Source organism: Oncorhynchus kisutch, linkage group LG13 (assembly GCF_002021735.2).
Source record: "Oncorhynchus kisutch isolate 150728-3 linkage group LG13, Okis_V2, whole genome shotgun sequence".
NCBI lineage: Eukaryota > Metazoa > Chordata > Actinopteri > Salmoniformes > Salmonidae > Oncorhynchus > Oncorhynchus kisutch.
The window spans coordinates 19,602,685-19,618,230 of NC_034186.2; the positions used below are offsets into that span (position 1 = coordinate 19,602,685).

Here is a 15,546-nt window from a genome sequence, read left to right on the forward strand (position 1 = left end):
CAGTTGTTCCAGACACTGCCACACACACCTTTTCTCAGACCTGATCTCCCCCAAGTCCAAAGAGGGAGTGACTGGTGCACAGACATTCTGGAGACAAGTAATTGGTTCCCCATTTAATCACATGGTTTAAAATAGGTAAAGACACATTCACATATGAAAATGTTCTAGCCTGTCCTCTTCTCTTTCTGATATTCTGCATAGCAAAAGGGACATTTATTTATTTATTTTACCTTTATTTAACCAGGTAGGCAAGTTGAGAACAAGTTCTCATTTACAATTGCGACCTGGCCAAGATAAAGCAAAGCAGTTCGACAGATAAAACGACACCGAGTTACACATGGAGTAAAAACAAACATACAGTCAATAATGCAGTATAAACAAGTCTATATACAATGTGAGCAAATGAGGTGAGAAGGGAGGTAAAGGCAAAAAAGGCCAAGATGGCAAAGTAAATACAATATAGCAAGTAAAATACTGGAATGGTAGTTTTGCAATGGAAAAATGTGCAAAGTAGAAATAAAAAAATAATGGGGTGCAAAGGAGCAAAATAAATAAATAAATAAAAATTAAATACAGTTGGGAAAGAGGTAGTTGTTTGGGCTAAATTATAGGTGGGCTATGTACAGGTGCAGTAATCTGTGAGCTGCTCTGACAGTTGGTGCTTAAAGCTAGTGAGGGAGATAAGTGTTTCCAGTTTCAGAGATTTTTGTAGTTCGTTCCAGTCATTGGCAGCAGAGAACTGGAAGGAGAGGCGGCCAAAGAAAGAATTGGTTTTGGGGGTGACTAGAGAGATATACCTGCTGGAGCGTGTGCTACAGGTGGGAGATGCTATGGTGACCAGCGAGCTGAGATAAGGGGGGACTTTACCTAGCAGGGTCTTGTAGATGACATGGAGCCAGTGGGTTTGGCGACGAGTATGAAGCGAGGGCCAGCCAACGAGAGCGTACAGGTCGCAATGGTGGGTAGTATATGGGGCTTTGGTGATAAAACGGATTGCACTGTGATAGACTGCATCCAATTTGTTGAGTAGGGTATTGGAGGCTATTTTGTAAATGACATCGCCAAAGTCGAGGATTGGTAGGATGGTCAGTTTTACAAGGGTATGTTTGGCAGCATGAGTGAAGGATGCTTTGTTGCGAAATAGGAAGCCAATTCTAGATTTAACTTTGGATTGGAGATGTTTGATATGGGTCTGGAAGGAGAGTTTACAATCTAACCAGACACCTAAGTATTTGTAGTTGTCCACGTATTCTAAGTCAGAGCCGTCCAGAGTAGTGATGTTGGACAGGCGGGTAGGTGCAGGCAGCGATCGGTTGAAGAGCATGCATTTAGTTTTACTTGCATTCAAGAGCAATTGGAGGCCACGGAAGGAGAGTTGTATGGCATTGAAGCTTGCCTGGAGGGTTGTTAACACAGTGTCCAGAGAAGGGCCGGAAGTATACAGAATGGTGTCGTCTGCGTAGAGGTGGATCAGGGACTCACCAGCAGCAAGAGCGACCTCATTGATGTATACAGAGAAGAGAGTCGGTCCAAGAATTGAACCCTGTGGCACCCCCATAGAGACTGCCAGAGGTCCGGACAGCAGACCCTCCGATTTGACACACTGAACTCTATCAGAGAAGTAGTTGGTGAACCAGGCGAGGCAATCATTTGAGAAACCAAGGCTGTCGAGTCTGCCGATGAGGATATGGTGATTGACAGAGTCGAAAGCCTTGGCCAGATCAATGAATACGGCTGCACAGTAATGTTTCTTATCGATGGCGGTTAAGATATCGTTTAGGACCTTGAGCGTGGCTGAGGTGCACCCATGACCAGCTCTGAAACCAGATTGCATAGCAGAGAAGGTATGGTGAGATTCGAAATGGTCGGTAATCTGTTTGTTGACTTGGCTTTCGAAGACCTTAGAAAGGCAGGGTAGGATAGATATAGGTCTGTAGCAGTTTGGGTCAAGAGTGTCCCCCCCTTTGAAGAGGGGGATGACCGCAGCTGCTTTCCAATCTTTGGGAATCTCAGACGACACGAAAGAGAGGTTGAACAGGCTAGTAATAGGGGTGGCAACAATTTCGGCAGATAATTTTAGAAAGAAAGGGTCCAGATTGTCTAGCCCGGCTGATTTGTAGGGGTCCAGATTTTGCAGCTCTTTCAGAACATCAGCTGAATGGATTTGGGAGAAGGAGAAATGGGGAAGGCTTGGGCGAGTTGCTGTTGGGGGTGCAGTGCTGTTGTCCGGGGTCGGAGTAGCCAGGTGGAAAGCATGGCCAGCCGTAGAAAAATGCTTATTGAAATTCTCAATTATGGTGGATTTATCAGTGGTGACAGTGTTTCCTATCTTCAGTGCAGTGGGCAGCTGGGAGGAGGTGTTCTTATTCTCCATGGACTTTACAGTGTCCCAGAACTTTTTTGAGTTAGTGTTGCAGGAAGCAAATTTCTGCTTGAAAAAGCTAGCCTTGGCTTTTCTAACTGCCTGTGTGTAATGATTTCTAGCTTCCCTGAACAGCTGCATATCACGGGGGCTGTTCGATGCTAATGCAGAACGCCATAGGATGTTTTTGTGTTGGTTAAGGGCAGTCAGGTCTGGGGAGAACCAAGGGCTATATCTGTTCCTGGTTCTAAATTTCTTGAATGGGGCATGTTTATTTAGGATGGTTAGGAAGGCATTTTTAAAAAATATCCAGGCATCCTCTACTGACGGGATGAGATCAATATCCTTCCAGGATACCCCGGCCAGGTCGATTAGAAAGGCCTGCTCGCAGAAGTGTTTCAGGGAGCGTTTTACAGTGATGAGTGGCGGTCGTTTGACCGCTGACCCATTACGGATGCAGGCAATGAGGCAGTGATCGCTGAGATCTTGGTTGAAGACAGCAGAGGTGTATTTAGAGGGGAAGTTGGTTAGGATGATATCTATGAGGGTGCCCTTGTTTAAGGTTTTGGGGAGGTACCTGGTAGGTTCACATGTGATAGACAAGCCTGACTTCTCCCCTCTCTGGGCCCCAGATGACTGAGGCCCATATGAGGGCAGAAGTGCAACTGCTAACACCAGAGTCCAAAGGGATACATTCTAATAGCAAGAGTTTAACAGTTCAATCAAATAAGCATATTATGCACATAAGACATCTTAATAACCTATATTACTGAGCTAATTCGGATTCTTTTGCCACAATACTCAGAGAACCTACACAGATAAACACAAGTGAATACTGTACATGCACACACACACACACACACACACACACACACACACACACACACACACACACAGTACATTGTCATGAAGGTAATGAACAGTCTTGTAGAAAGGACACAGCAGGAGCAAAGGTTCAGGTGCCAGAAAGTAAGGGCTTAGTAGCAGTAGCACATGCAGTACAATACTGAGGCTGAGCACACACCAATCTTTCCTGCACCTCTGAATGACGTCAACAAAACGAGTCCTGAGCAGTGCGGTATCTACCACAGTAGACTAGAGAAAGAGGCAATGTGAAGTTTGTCCTAGTATTCCGCTGTGTTAACGATGCGGCCACGCCTCATGGCTATCTGGGTCACGTTAATATTAACAGCAGACCTGTTTGTGTTTGAGACTCTAATAGCCAGAATATTTTTGACAGTCTGATGTGGTCTGGAGCTGTGACGTGTCCATTCCTATCCTCCACACACCCACCATATTACCACTTATGACACTCAACACTAATTGTTATTTGAATATATGCGAAATGGATATATTTTAAATGGTTGTCATTCTCCTCTCATATTGCTGCACCCTCTTTCTCGTTATCTCTCTGTTTCTCTCTCGCTCTCTGTCGGTCTCTGTCGGTCTATCTGTAGGAGATGGCAGCAGTGTCTGCGTTTCTCCAGGGTGGGGCTCCACGGCCGTATCCAGCACACTATATGGACACGGCAATTCAGACCTACAGAGATGTGTGCAAGTACGGCATTGACACACACAGCTGCATGTGTTGTCACAAAAACACACATTGATTAACAATATCCAGGAAGCTAAAATACCCAGCCTCATAGCTCAACAGCCGCATACAAGTCACAAAACACACAACTACAATGCACTGGCTCTCCAACTCCTGTGGTAGTGTGTATGAATGTTTTATAAATGTCCCACCCCACAGGAACAAGGTCCTAGCTGAGCGTTGTGCTCTGTTCAGTGCTGAGGTACTGAAGAGTCAGGCCAAGTACTCTGATGCTGCTACCCTCCTCATCAAGATGACCAGTGAGGTGAGAAGAACACACTACTTCTCATTTGGACCACAGGTTCTATGTTTTTATTCTGTAGATTGACCTTTGGCTCTGTGCATTTCTGTGGAAGTCAGATTATTAAATGTTATGTGTATCATTTACAGTTGAAGTCGGAAGTTTACACACACTTAACTCATTTTTTAACCACTCCACAAATTTCTTGTTAACAAACTATAGTTTTGGCAAGTCGTTTAGGACATCTACTTTGTGAATGACACAAGTAATTTTTCCAACAATTGTTTACAGACAGATTATTTAACTTATAATTCACTGTATACTATTCCAGTGGGTCAGACGTTTACATACACTAAGTTGACTGCCTTTAAACAGCTTTGAAAATTCCAGAAAATGTCATGGCTTGAGAAGCTTCTGATAGGCTAATTGACATAATTTGAGTCAATTGGAGTTGTACCTGTGGATGTATTTCAAGGCCTACCTTCAAGCTCAGTGTCTCTTTGCTTGACATCATGGGAAAATCAAAAGAAATCAGCCAAGACCTCAGAGGGAAAGGAAGGAGACGTCACAAGGTTTTGTGAAGATGCTGGAGGAAACGGGTACAAAAGTATCTATATCCACAGCAAGGAAGAAGCCTCTACTCCAAAACTGCCATAAAAAAGCAGATTACGATTTGCAACTGCACATGGCGACAAAGATCGTACTTTTTGGAGAAATGTCCTCTGGTCTGATGAAACAAAAATAGAACTGTTTGGCCATAATAACCATCGTTATGGAGGAAAAAGGTTGAGGCTTGCAAGCTGAACACCACCATCCCAACAGTGAAGCACGGGGGTGGCAGCATCATGTTGTGGGGGTGCACTTCACAAAATAGATGACATCATGAGGAAGAAAATTATGTGGATATATTGAAGCAACATCTCAAGACATCAGTCAGGAAGTTAAAGCTTGGTCGCAAATGGGTCTTCCAAATGGACAATGACCCCAAGCATACTTCCAAAGTTGTGGCAAAATGGCTTCAGGACAACAAGTCAAGGTATTGGAGTGGCCATCACAAAGCCCTGACCTCCAATCTTATAGAAAATCTGTCGGGCTGAACTGAAAAAGCGTGTGCGAGCAAGGAGGCCTACAAACCTGACTCAGTTACACCAGCTCTGTCAGGAGGAATGGGCCAAAATTCACCCAACTTATTGTGGGAAGCTTCTGGAAGGCTACCCGACACATTTGACCCAAGTTAAACAATTTAAAGGCAATGCTACCGAATACTAATTGAGTGTAAATAACTGACCTGAGACAGGGAATTATTGCTAGGATTAAATACTGAGTTTAAATATATTTGGCTAAGGTGTATGTGAACTTCCGAATTACACTGTATTTATGTGTGAAACCTTTAATGTTGCTGCCTGCCACTGTCTTGAACAGGTCTCTCTGTACAAATAAAGGTTAAATTAATGTGTATGTGTGATATGTCCATGGTATTAGCTAACCTGTGTGTCTCAATCTCACTCTCAGGATTCTGATCTGTGTTCTGCCCTCCTATTGGAGCAAGCAGCCCACTGCTTCATTAACATGCGAAACCCCATGGTTAGGAAGTTTGCCTTCCACATGATCCTGGCAGGACACCGCTTCAGCAAGGCAGGACAGGTAAGTGGAACACAACCTGTGTTCGTGCATATTTATTTGTGCATACCTGTGTGTGTGTGTGTTAACCACAGCCAGGCCTTTTAAAAACAGAACTAGGTTATTCATGTTTGCTGACATTTATGACTAATTTTAAAAACGTTTGATCATCAGATGAGCAGAACAAGGTGATCTGAGATAGACCGGTGATTTACAGGTAGCTAGGTGGGTCAAAGAGGTTTAAGACTTGTTGTCTTCTATGTTCAGAGCAGCATGATGTGAATGAAGTTCTAGAACCGTTAGAGCATTCCATTTATAACCTTTGACTGATTGTACTCTTTCCCTCTCGTTTTCCCCTCTGTTCTGTCACTTTCTGCTTTGCTTTTCTTTCTTTGTGTTCCATCTTCTTGCTCTCCCTCTCTACCTGTACCTTGTTCCCTCTTCCCCACTCTCTCTATCCCTCTCTCCCATTTCCCCCTCCCTGTCTTCGTCCCCCCACATGCCACCTCTCTCTCACTCGCTGTAGAAGCGTCATGCGTTGCGGTGTTACTGCCAGGCCATGCAGGTGTATAAGGGTAAAGGCTGGTCCCTGGCTGAGGACCATATCAACTTCACTATCGGCCGCCAGTCCTTTACGCTGCGCCAACCAGAGAACGCTGTCTTAGCCTTCAGACACATCCTCACCAACGACAGCCAGCAGACCGCCACACAGCAGGGAGCCTTCCTCCGGGAGTACCTCTATGTCTACAGGGTAACAATGTTAATACAACCCTGTCACAACCTTAAAACAACCTTAACACATTGTTAGCAGGGAGCCTTCCTCATAGACATGAAAAGATGACAACACAACCTATACATAACTGCAATACAACCTTAGAGAGTCACACTGTCCCACTGTTTCTGAAGAAACATTCACCTGAAATCTGACAATTCATCTCAAGTATGTGAACACACACACACTACAGAACTTGTCCTTCACAAACCTGTTATATTAGTACTGCTCTCTGATTAATACATCAAAGAACTTTAAGCCTATGCATCAGCCCCAGAATCTCAATGTCATTTAAGAGTTTGGTTATTAAAATAAGTTACTTCTAGTAGAATTCTAGTGTGTGCTTTTAGGAATCGGAAATGTACTGAGCTTGGTCTGGATGAGTCAGAAGTGCTTGTGTGCGCGTGTGTTCTTACCCTCCACCAGTGAGGAAGCTGTGTGTGTGCGAGCTGAACCCAATTTTAAGTCTGATTATTATAACACTAACTCAGCATGCATAGTCCGTTAGTGAGTCTTGCACAGGCTATATTTTAGTGTGTGTGTGTGTGATGTTCGGCTTCAGTGTTTGTTAACAGTATGTCCTTACTCTACCTGTTCCTCCAGAATGTGCCAGGGGTGTGTGAGGTGGCACTACCCCAGCTGACCCTACCCTGCATCAACAGCTCTGCTACCAGGGTCTACTTCGGCCACGAACGCCGCCTGGCAGAGGGTAAGACTGACACACACACAAATTTCACCGCCAAGCATTGCACCCCAGTCACATATTTAAAGCTGCTAAATAACTGTGTGTATACAGTGGGGAGAACAAGTATTTGATACACTGCCGATTTTGCAGGTTTTCCTACTTCTACAAAGCATGTAGAGGTATGTAATTTTTATCATAGGTACACTTCAACTGTGAGAGACGGAATCTAAAACAAAAATACAGAAAATAACATTGTATGATTTTTAAGTAATTAATTAGCATTTTATTGCATGACATAAGTATTTGATCACCTACCAACCAGTAAGAATTCCGACTCTCACAGACCAGTTAGTTTTTCTTTAAGAAGCCCTCCTGTTCTGCACTCATTACCTGTATTAACTGCACCTGTTTGAACTCGTTACCTGTATAAAAGACACCTGTCCACACACTCAATCAAACAGACGCCAACCTGGCCAAGACCAGAGAGCTGTGTAAGGACATCAGGGATAAAATTGTAGACCTGCACAAGGCTGGGATGAGCTACAGGCAAGCAGCTTGGTGAGAAGGCAACAACTGTTGGCGCAATTATTAGAAAATGGAAGAAGTTCAAGCTGACAGTCAATCACCCTCGGTCTGGGGTTCAATGCAAGATCTCACCTCGTGGGGCATCAATGATCATGAGGAAGGTGAGGGATCAGCCCAGAACTACACAGCAGGACCTGGTCAATGACCTGAAGAGAGCTGGGACTACAGTCTCAAAAAACCATTAAAACACTACGCCGTCATGGATTAAAATCCTGCAGCGCACGCAAAGTCCCCCTGCTCAAGCCAGCGCATGTCCAGGCCCGTCTGCAGTTTTCCAATGACCATCTGGATGATCCAGAGGAGGAATGGGAGAAGGTCATGTGGTCTGATGAGACAAAAATAGAGCTTTTTGGTCTAAACTCCACTCGCTGTGTTTGGAGGAAGAAGAAGGATGAGTACAACCCCAAGTACACCATCCCAACCTTGAAGTATGGAGGTGGAAACATCATTCTTTGGGGATACTTAAAAATCATACATTTTGATTTTCTGAATTTTTGTTTTAGATTCCATCTCTCACAGTTGACGTGTACCTATGATAAATTACAGACCTCTACATGCTTTGTAAGTAGGAAAACCTGCAAAATCGGCAGTGTATCAAATACTTGTTCTCCCCACTGTATATGTTTTCAAGATCCATACTGCCTCCAGCTCATTGCAAAGTGGTGTGTGATGCATTGATGAACCCTGCCTTCCGTTGCCTATGCATTTGAATGGCTAATGGGAATCGTGCTTCAATTACCAGTTGAGAAATTTAAATATTAGCTATTTTTAATGGTAACCCCAAAAATATTTTTAGCCGAACATTGCATTTAGAATTGTTGCACAATGATTGGCTTATAAAAGTGCTGCCTGACAGATTTTCTGCTTAAAAGGCTCTATCTGTATGCTGTGTGTGATAACTAAGATTCATAACGAATTTAACACCAATTTAATTCTACGAAATTATTCAAATGAACCCATAGACAGATGAGCATGACCCTTCAAATGTATTTACATCACCTGGTATTTTCATCAATGAATACCCCAAAAAGCATTATTTCGCAATCGGGTTTTGGTTCATCTTCATCTCTAGGTGTATGACTACTTTAAAACATGTATTATTTGGTCCCATATTCCTAGCACGCAATGACTACGTCAAGCTTGTGACTACACACTTGTTGAATAGATTTGTTTTGGTTATGTTTTGCCCAATAGAAAAAGAATGGTGAATGATAACTTTAGTTGAGTAGATAAGATATTTCTGAAGACTTCTAAATTAATCCTGATAATGTAATTTAATAATTGTATTTATTTTACCTTTATTTAACTAGGCAAGTCAGTTAAGAACAACTTATTTTCAGTGACGGCCTAGGAACAGTGGGTTAACTGCCTGTTCAGGGGCAGAACGACAGATTTGTACCGTGTCAGCGCGAGGGTTTGAACTTGCAACCTTGTGGTTACTAGTCCAACACTCTAACCACGAGGCTCCCCTGCCGCCCCAATGAGGATTAGAGGCTTCAACAACACGATAACCTATCACCATTACCAATAACAGGGGAGATGAGCATTTTTTCTTTACACAATACGTTATTCACCATTAACTTCCAAAATGCTGCAATATAGAGCCAAATTGAATATTTTAGCTTCACTGCAAATGCATATGGAGGGTAGTGTATGTATCCCTTTTGCACCAACCTACTCACACAGTAATTGTTTTGATCCACAATGTCCTTGTCAAGTTGTTATTAATATATTTAATTTCCCAGGCAGAAATCTATGTTCTACTGGATAGTGCTTGTTTGATCCATAATGACCTGATTGCTTGATCAATTGTATTTCTTGTGATATTGGTTATTGATCAGGTGAGAAGCAGGCTGCCACCCATGTGTCCTTGGACCAGGAGTTTGACCAGGACCTAGCTGCCGTGTGGCAGGACCTCGAGGAACAGGTGGTTGCCGCCGCCAACCGTGGGGTTGTCCCGTCAACGTTCTACCCTACCCAGTGCTGCCTCAACAGTCAGACAGACAATCTCCACTTCCCGCTGGCTGTAGTAGAAGGTAAAAACAGTTACTCTCCTCCGTACAACACCTCTCCCATTTCCTCATCACTTTTCGTATCTCACTTTCTCATTAAAGAATGAGTCTGGAAACTCGATAGTTAGCCCATACAACCCCATACCTGCACCCACACACACTGAGTGTATAAAACATTAGGAACACCTGCTTTTCATGACAGACTGACCAGGTGAATCCAAGTGAAAGCTATGATCCCTTACTGATGTCACTTGTTAAACCTCTCTGGGATATGTGGGACGCTACCTCCCACCTCGTCAACAGTCAGTGAAATTGCAGGGTGCCAAATTCAAAACAACAGTAATCCCATAATAAAGATTCCTGAAACATACAAGTATTTTACACCATTTTAAAGATAAACGTCTTGTAAATCCAGCCACAGTGTCCGATTTTCGAATAGGCTTTACGGCGAAAGCACACCAAACGATTATGTTAGGTCAGCACCTAGTCACAGAAAACCATAAAGCCATTTTCCAGCCAAGGAGAGCCCTCACAAAAGTCAGAAATAGCGATGAAATGAATCACTAACCTTTGATCTTCATCAGATGGCACTCACAGGACTTCATGTTACACAATAAATGTGTGTTTTGTTGGATAAAGTTAATCTTTATGTCCAAAAACCTCATTTGAAATGGTTGTTTTATGTTCAGAAATGTATTGTCTCAAACAAACATCCGGTGAACGTTCAGAGAGCCACATCAAGTTACAGAAATACTCATAATAAACATTGATAAAAGATACAAGTGTTATGCATGGAAATATCGATAAACTTCTCCTTAATGCAACTTCTCCTTAATGTCAGATTTCAAAAAGGCTTTACGGCGAAAGCACACCTTATGATTATGTTAGGTCAGCACCTGCTTACTTACAAGCCCTTAACCAACAGTGCAGATCAAGAAGAGTTAAGAAAATATTTACAAAGTAAATAAAAAGTAATAATAATTAACACGATAAGAATAACAATAATGAGGCCACTCTGCAAATTTCTTGTTAACAAACTATAGTTTTGGCAAGTCGGTTAGGTCATCTACTTTGTGCATGACACAAGTACAGTTCCAACAATTGTTTACAGACAGATTATTTCACTCATAATTCACTGTGTCACAATTCCAGTGGGTCAGAAGTTTACATACAGCAAGTTGACTGTGCATTTAACCTCTTGAATCTAGGGGGCACTATTTTCATTTTTGGAAAAATAACGTGCCCAAAGTAAACGGCCTATTTCTCAGGACCAGATGCTAGAATATGCATATAATTGACAGCTTAGGATAGAAAACACTCTAAAGTTTCCAACTGTAAAAATATTGTCTGTGAGTATAACAGAACTGATATTGCAGGCGAAAGCCTAAGAAAAATCCAATCAGGAAGTGACTCATGTTTTGAAACCGTTGTGTTCCTATGCACTCCTATTGGCCTTTGAAAGGGATATCAACCAGGTTCCTTTTTCTACGTTTTCCCTAAGGTGTCTACAGCATTTTGACGTAGTTTCACGCCTTTATGTTGAAGAATGAGCGTAAACGACTACATTGCGTAAGTGGCCAGCTGAGGGGTCTCAGAGTGATTCTTGCGTAAAAGACAGTGTCATTTTTCCTCTCGCTCCTACTGAAAAGCCAATTGTCCCGGTTGATATATTATCGAATAGATATTTGAAAAACACCTTGAGGATTGATTATAAAAAACATTTGCCATGTTTCTGTCGACATTATGGACGGCGTTGTCGTGACCGCTATTTCCGGTGGATTTCTCAACATAACGTGACCAACAAACGGAGGTATTTAGGGTATAAAAATAATCTTTATGGAATAAAAGGAACATTTGCTGTCAAACTGGGAGTCTCGTGAGTGAAAACACCCGAAGCTCATCAAAGGTAAATGAATAATTTGATTGCTTTTCTGATTTTCGTGACCAAGCTTCCTGCTGCTTGCTGGACATAATGCTATGCTAGGCTATCGATAAACTTACACAAACGCTTGTCTTGCTTTGGCTGTAAAGCATAATTTCAAAATCTGAGATGGCAGAGTGATTAACAAAAGGCTAAGCTGTGTTTCACTATATTTCACTTGTGATTTCATGAATATGAATATTTTCTAGTAATATTTTTTGACCGTTGCGCTATGCTTTTCTCCCGGATCCGGGATGGGTAGTTCCAAGATTTTAAACAGCTTGGAAAATTCCAGAAAATTATGTCATGGCTTTAGAAGCTTCTGATAGGCTAATTGACATAATTTGAGTCAATTGGAGGTGTACCTGTGGATGTATTTCAAGGCCTACCTTCAGTGCCTCTTTGCTTGACATCATGGGAAAATATAAAAAAAATCTGCCAAAAATTGTAGACCTCAAGTCTGGTTCATCCTTGGGAGCAATTTCCAAAGGCCTGAAGGTACCACGTTCATCTGTACAAACAATAGTACGCAAGAATAAACACCATGCCGTCATACCGCTCAGGAAGGAGATGCGTTCTGTCTCCTAGAGATGAACGTACTTTGATGCGAAAAGTGCAAATCAATCCCAGAACAAAGGACCTTGTGAAGATGCTGGAGGAAACAGGTACAAAAGTATCTATATCCACAGTAAAACGAGTCCTATAATGACAGAACCTGAATGGCCGCTCAGCAAGGAAGAAGCCACTGCTCCAAAACCTTCATAAAAAAGCCAGACGACGGTTTGCAACTGCACATTGGGACAAAGCTCCTGCTTTTTGGAGAACTGTCCTCTGGTCTGATGTAACAGAAATAGAACTGTTTGGCCATAATGACTATCGTTATGTTTGGACGAAAAAGGGGGAGGCTTGCAAACCGAAGAACATCATCCCAACCGTGAAGCACGGGGGTGGCAGCATCATGTTGTGGGGGTGCTTTGCTTCAGGAGAGACTGGTGCACTTCATAAAATATATGGCATCATGAGGAAAGAAAATTATGTGGATATATTGAAACAACATCAATCAGGAAGTTAAAGCTTGGTCGCAAATGCGTCTTCCAAATCAAATCAAATTGATTTATATAGCCCTTCGTACATCAGCTGATATCTCAAAGTGCTGTACAGAAACCCAGCCTAAAACCCCAAACAGCAAGCAATGCAGGTGTAGAAGCACGGTGGCTAGGAAAAACTCCCTAGAAAGGCCAAAACCTAGAGAGGAACCAGGCGGGGTGTGGGGTGGCCAGTCCTCTTCTGGCTGTGCCGGGTGGAGATTATAACAGAACATGGCCAAAATGTTCAAATGTTCATAAATGTCCAGCATGGTCCAATAATAATAAGGCAGAACAGTTGAAACTGGAGCAGCAGCACGGCCAGGTGGACTGGGGACAGCAAGGAGTCATCATGTCAGGTAGTCCTGAGGCATGGTCCTAGGGCTCAGGTCCTCTGAGAGAGAAAGAAAGAGAGAATATGAGAGAGCACACTTCTATTCGGTGTCCTGTGTGAATTTGACAGGAGAAGTACTCCAGATATAACAAACTGACCCTAGCCCCCGACACATAAACTACTGCAGCATAAATACTGGAGGCTGAGACAGGAGGGGTCAGGAGACACTGTGTCCCCATCCGAGGACACCCCCGGACAGGGCCAAACAGGAAGGATATAACCCCACCCACTTTGCCAAAGCACCAGCCCCCACACCACTAGAGGGATATCTTCAACCACCAACTTACCATCCTGAGACCAGGCCGAGTATAGCCCACAAAGATCTCCACCACAGCACAACCCAAGGGGGGGCGCCAACCCAGACAGGAAGATCACATCAGTGACTCAACCCACTCAAGTGACGCACCCCTCCTAGGGACGGTATGAAAGAACCCCAGTAAGCCAGTGACTCAGCCCCTGTAATAGGGTTAGAGGCAGAGAATCCCAGTGGAAAGAGGGGAACCGGCCAGGCAGAAGACAGCAAGGGCGGTTCGTTGCTCTAGAGCCTTTCCATTCACCTTACCACTCCTGGGCCAGACTACACTCAATCATATGACCCACTGGGCCTCCCGGGTGGCGCAGTGGTTAAGGGCGCTGTACTGCAGTGCTAGCTGTGCCACCAGAGACTCTGGGCTCGTGACCAGGCTCTGTCGCAACCGTCCGCGACCGGGAGGTCCTTGGGGCGACGCACAATTGGCCTAGCGTCGTCCGGGTTAGGGAGGGCTTGGTCGGTAGGGATATCCTTGTCTCATCGCGCACCAGCGACTCCTGTGGCGGGCCGGGCGCAGTGCACGCTAACTAAGGTTGCCAGGTGCACGGTGTTTCCTCCGACACATTGGTGCGGCTGGCTTCCGGTTTGGATACGCAATGTGTTAAGAAGCAGTGCGGGTTGGGTTGTGTTTGTTGGGTTGTGTTTCGGAGGACGCATGACTTTCAACCTTCGTCTCTCCCGAGCCCGTATGGGAGTTGTAGCGATGAGACAAGATAGTAGCTACTAAACAATTGGATACCACGAAATTGGGGATAAAAAGGGGTAAAAAAAATAAAAAAGAATTAACAAACAAAAAATCATATGACCCACTGAAGAGATGAGTCTTCAGTAAAGATGAGCCTTCAGTAAAGATGAGCAAACCCGTATCCGGGAGCGCAATCATAGCCTCAAAGCATTAGCATAACCCAACGGACATAAATACCCCTAGAAATGTTTCCTATTAATGAAAATCGCATGAAATAAATATATTCAAACACAAGCTTAGCCTTTTATTAACAACACTGTCATCTCAGATTTTCAAAATATGCGTTACAGCCAACGCTAGACAAGCATTTGTGTAAGTTTATCATGGCATAATGCTATGCTAGGCTCTGCTGGCAGCAGGCAACATTTTCACAAAAATAAGAAAAGCAACCAAATTAAATCATTTTACCATTGAAGAACTTCAGATGCTTTCACTCAGGAGACTCCCAGTTAGATAGCAAATGTTCCTTTTTTCCAAAAAGATTATTTTTGTAGGAGAAATAGCTCCCGTTTCTTCATCATGCATGGCTGAGAAATCGACCGGAAAATGCTACAACTATAACGCCAAACTTTTTTCAAAATTAGAGACACGGCAAACGTTGTTTAGGATCCATCCTCAATGTGTTTTTAACATATATATTCGATAATATATCCGTCGAGGCAATTGGTTTCTCATAAGAAGCGATTGGAAAAATGGCTACCTCAGTTTTTTACGCAAGATTTTCTGCAGGAGACACCATGTGACCACATGCTATATATGTTCCCTTACAGCCATTCTTCAATGGAAATGCCTAAAAAGACGTCACAATGCTGTAGACACCTTGGAGAAAACGTGGAAAACGTAAGCTCATTCATAGCTCATTCACAGCCATATAAGTAGTCATTGGCATGAGGCGGTTTCAAAGAATGTGGCACTTCCTGGTTGGATTTTTATCTGGGTTTCGCCTGTAACATCAGTTCTGTATCACTCACAGACAATATCTTTGCAGTTTTGGAAACATCAGTGTCTTCTTTCCAAAGCTGTCAATTATATGCATAGTCGCATCTTTTCGTGACAAAATATCTTGTTTAAAACGGGAACTTTTTTCATCCAAAAATTTAAATAGCTCCCCCTAAATCCAAGAGGTTAAAGGTTGAGACACAGTCTGCGTCTCTCACATGGGTAGGCAGACCATTCCATAAAAATGGAGCTCTATAGGAGAAAGCCCTGCCTCCAGCTGT

At 43.3% G+C, this 15,546-nt stretch overlaps 1 protein-coding gene across 4 annotated transcripts in view; it reads left to right on the top strand.

The window, feature by feature from the left end:
- The window catches only part of trappc8 (trafficking protein particle complex subunit 8), a 78,248-nt gene that overhangs the window by 33,969 nt on the left and 28,733 nt on the right, over positions 1-15,546 (top strand). For all 4 annotated transcript variants that reach the window (XM_020499423.2, XM_031785726.1, XM_020499425.2 and 1 more), the window contains 6 exons: positions 3,820-3,920; positions 4,116-4,221; positions 5,710-5,841; positions 6,344-6,568; positions 7,193-7,298; positions 9,701-9,895. In XM_020499423.2, coding sequence (XP_020355012.1) covers positions 3,820-3,920; positions 4,116-4,221; positions 5,710-5,841; positions 6,344-6,568; positions 7,193-7,298; positions 9,701-9,895 — 865 coding nt within the window. The remainder of the gene's footprint in view (positions 1-3,819; positions 3,921-4,115; positions 4,222-5,709; positions 5,842-6,343; positions 6,569-7,192; positions 7,299-9,700; positions 9,896-15,546) is intronic.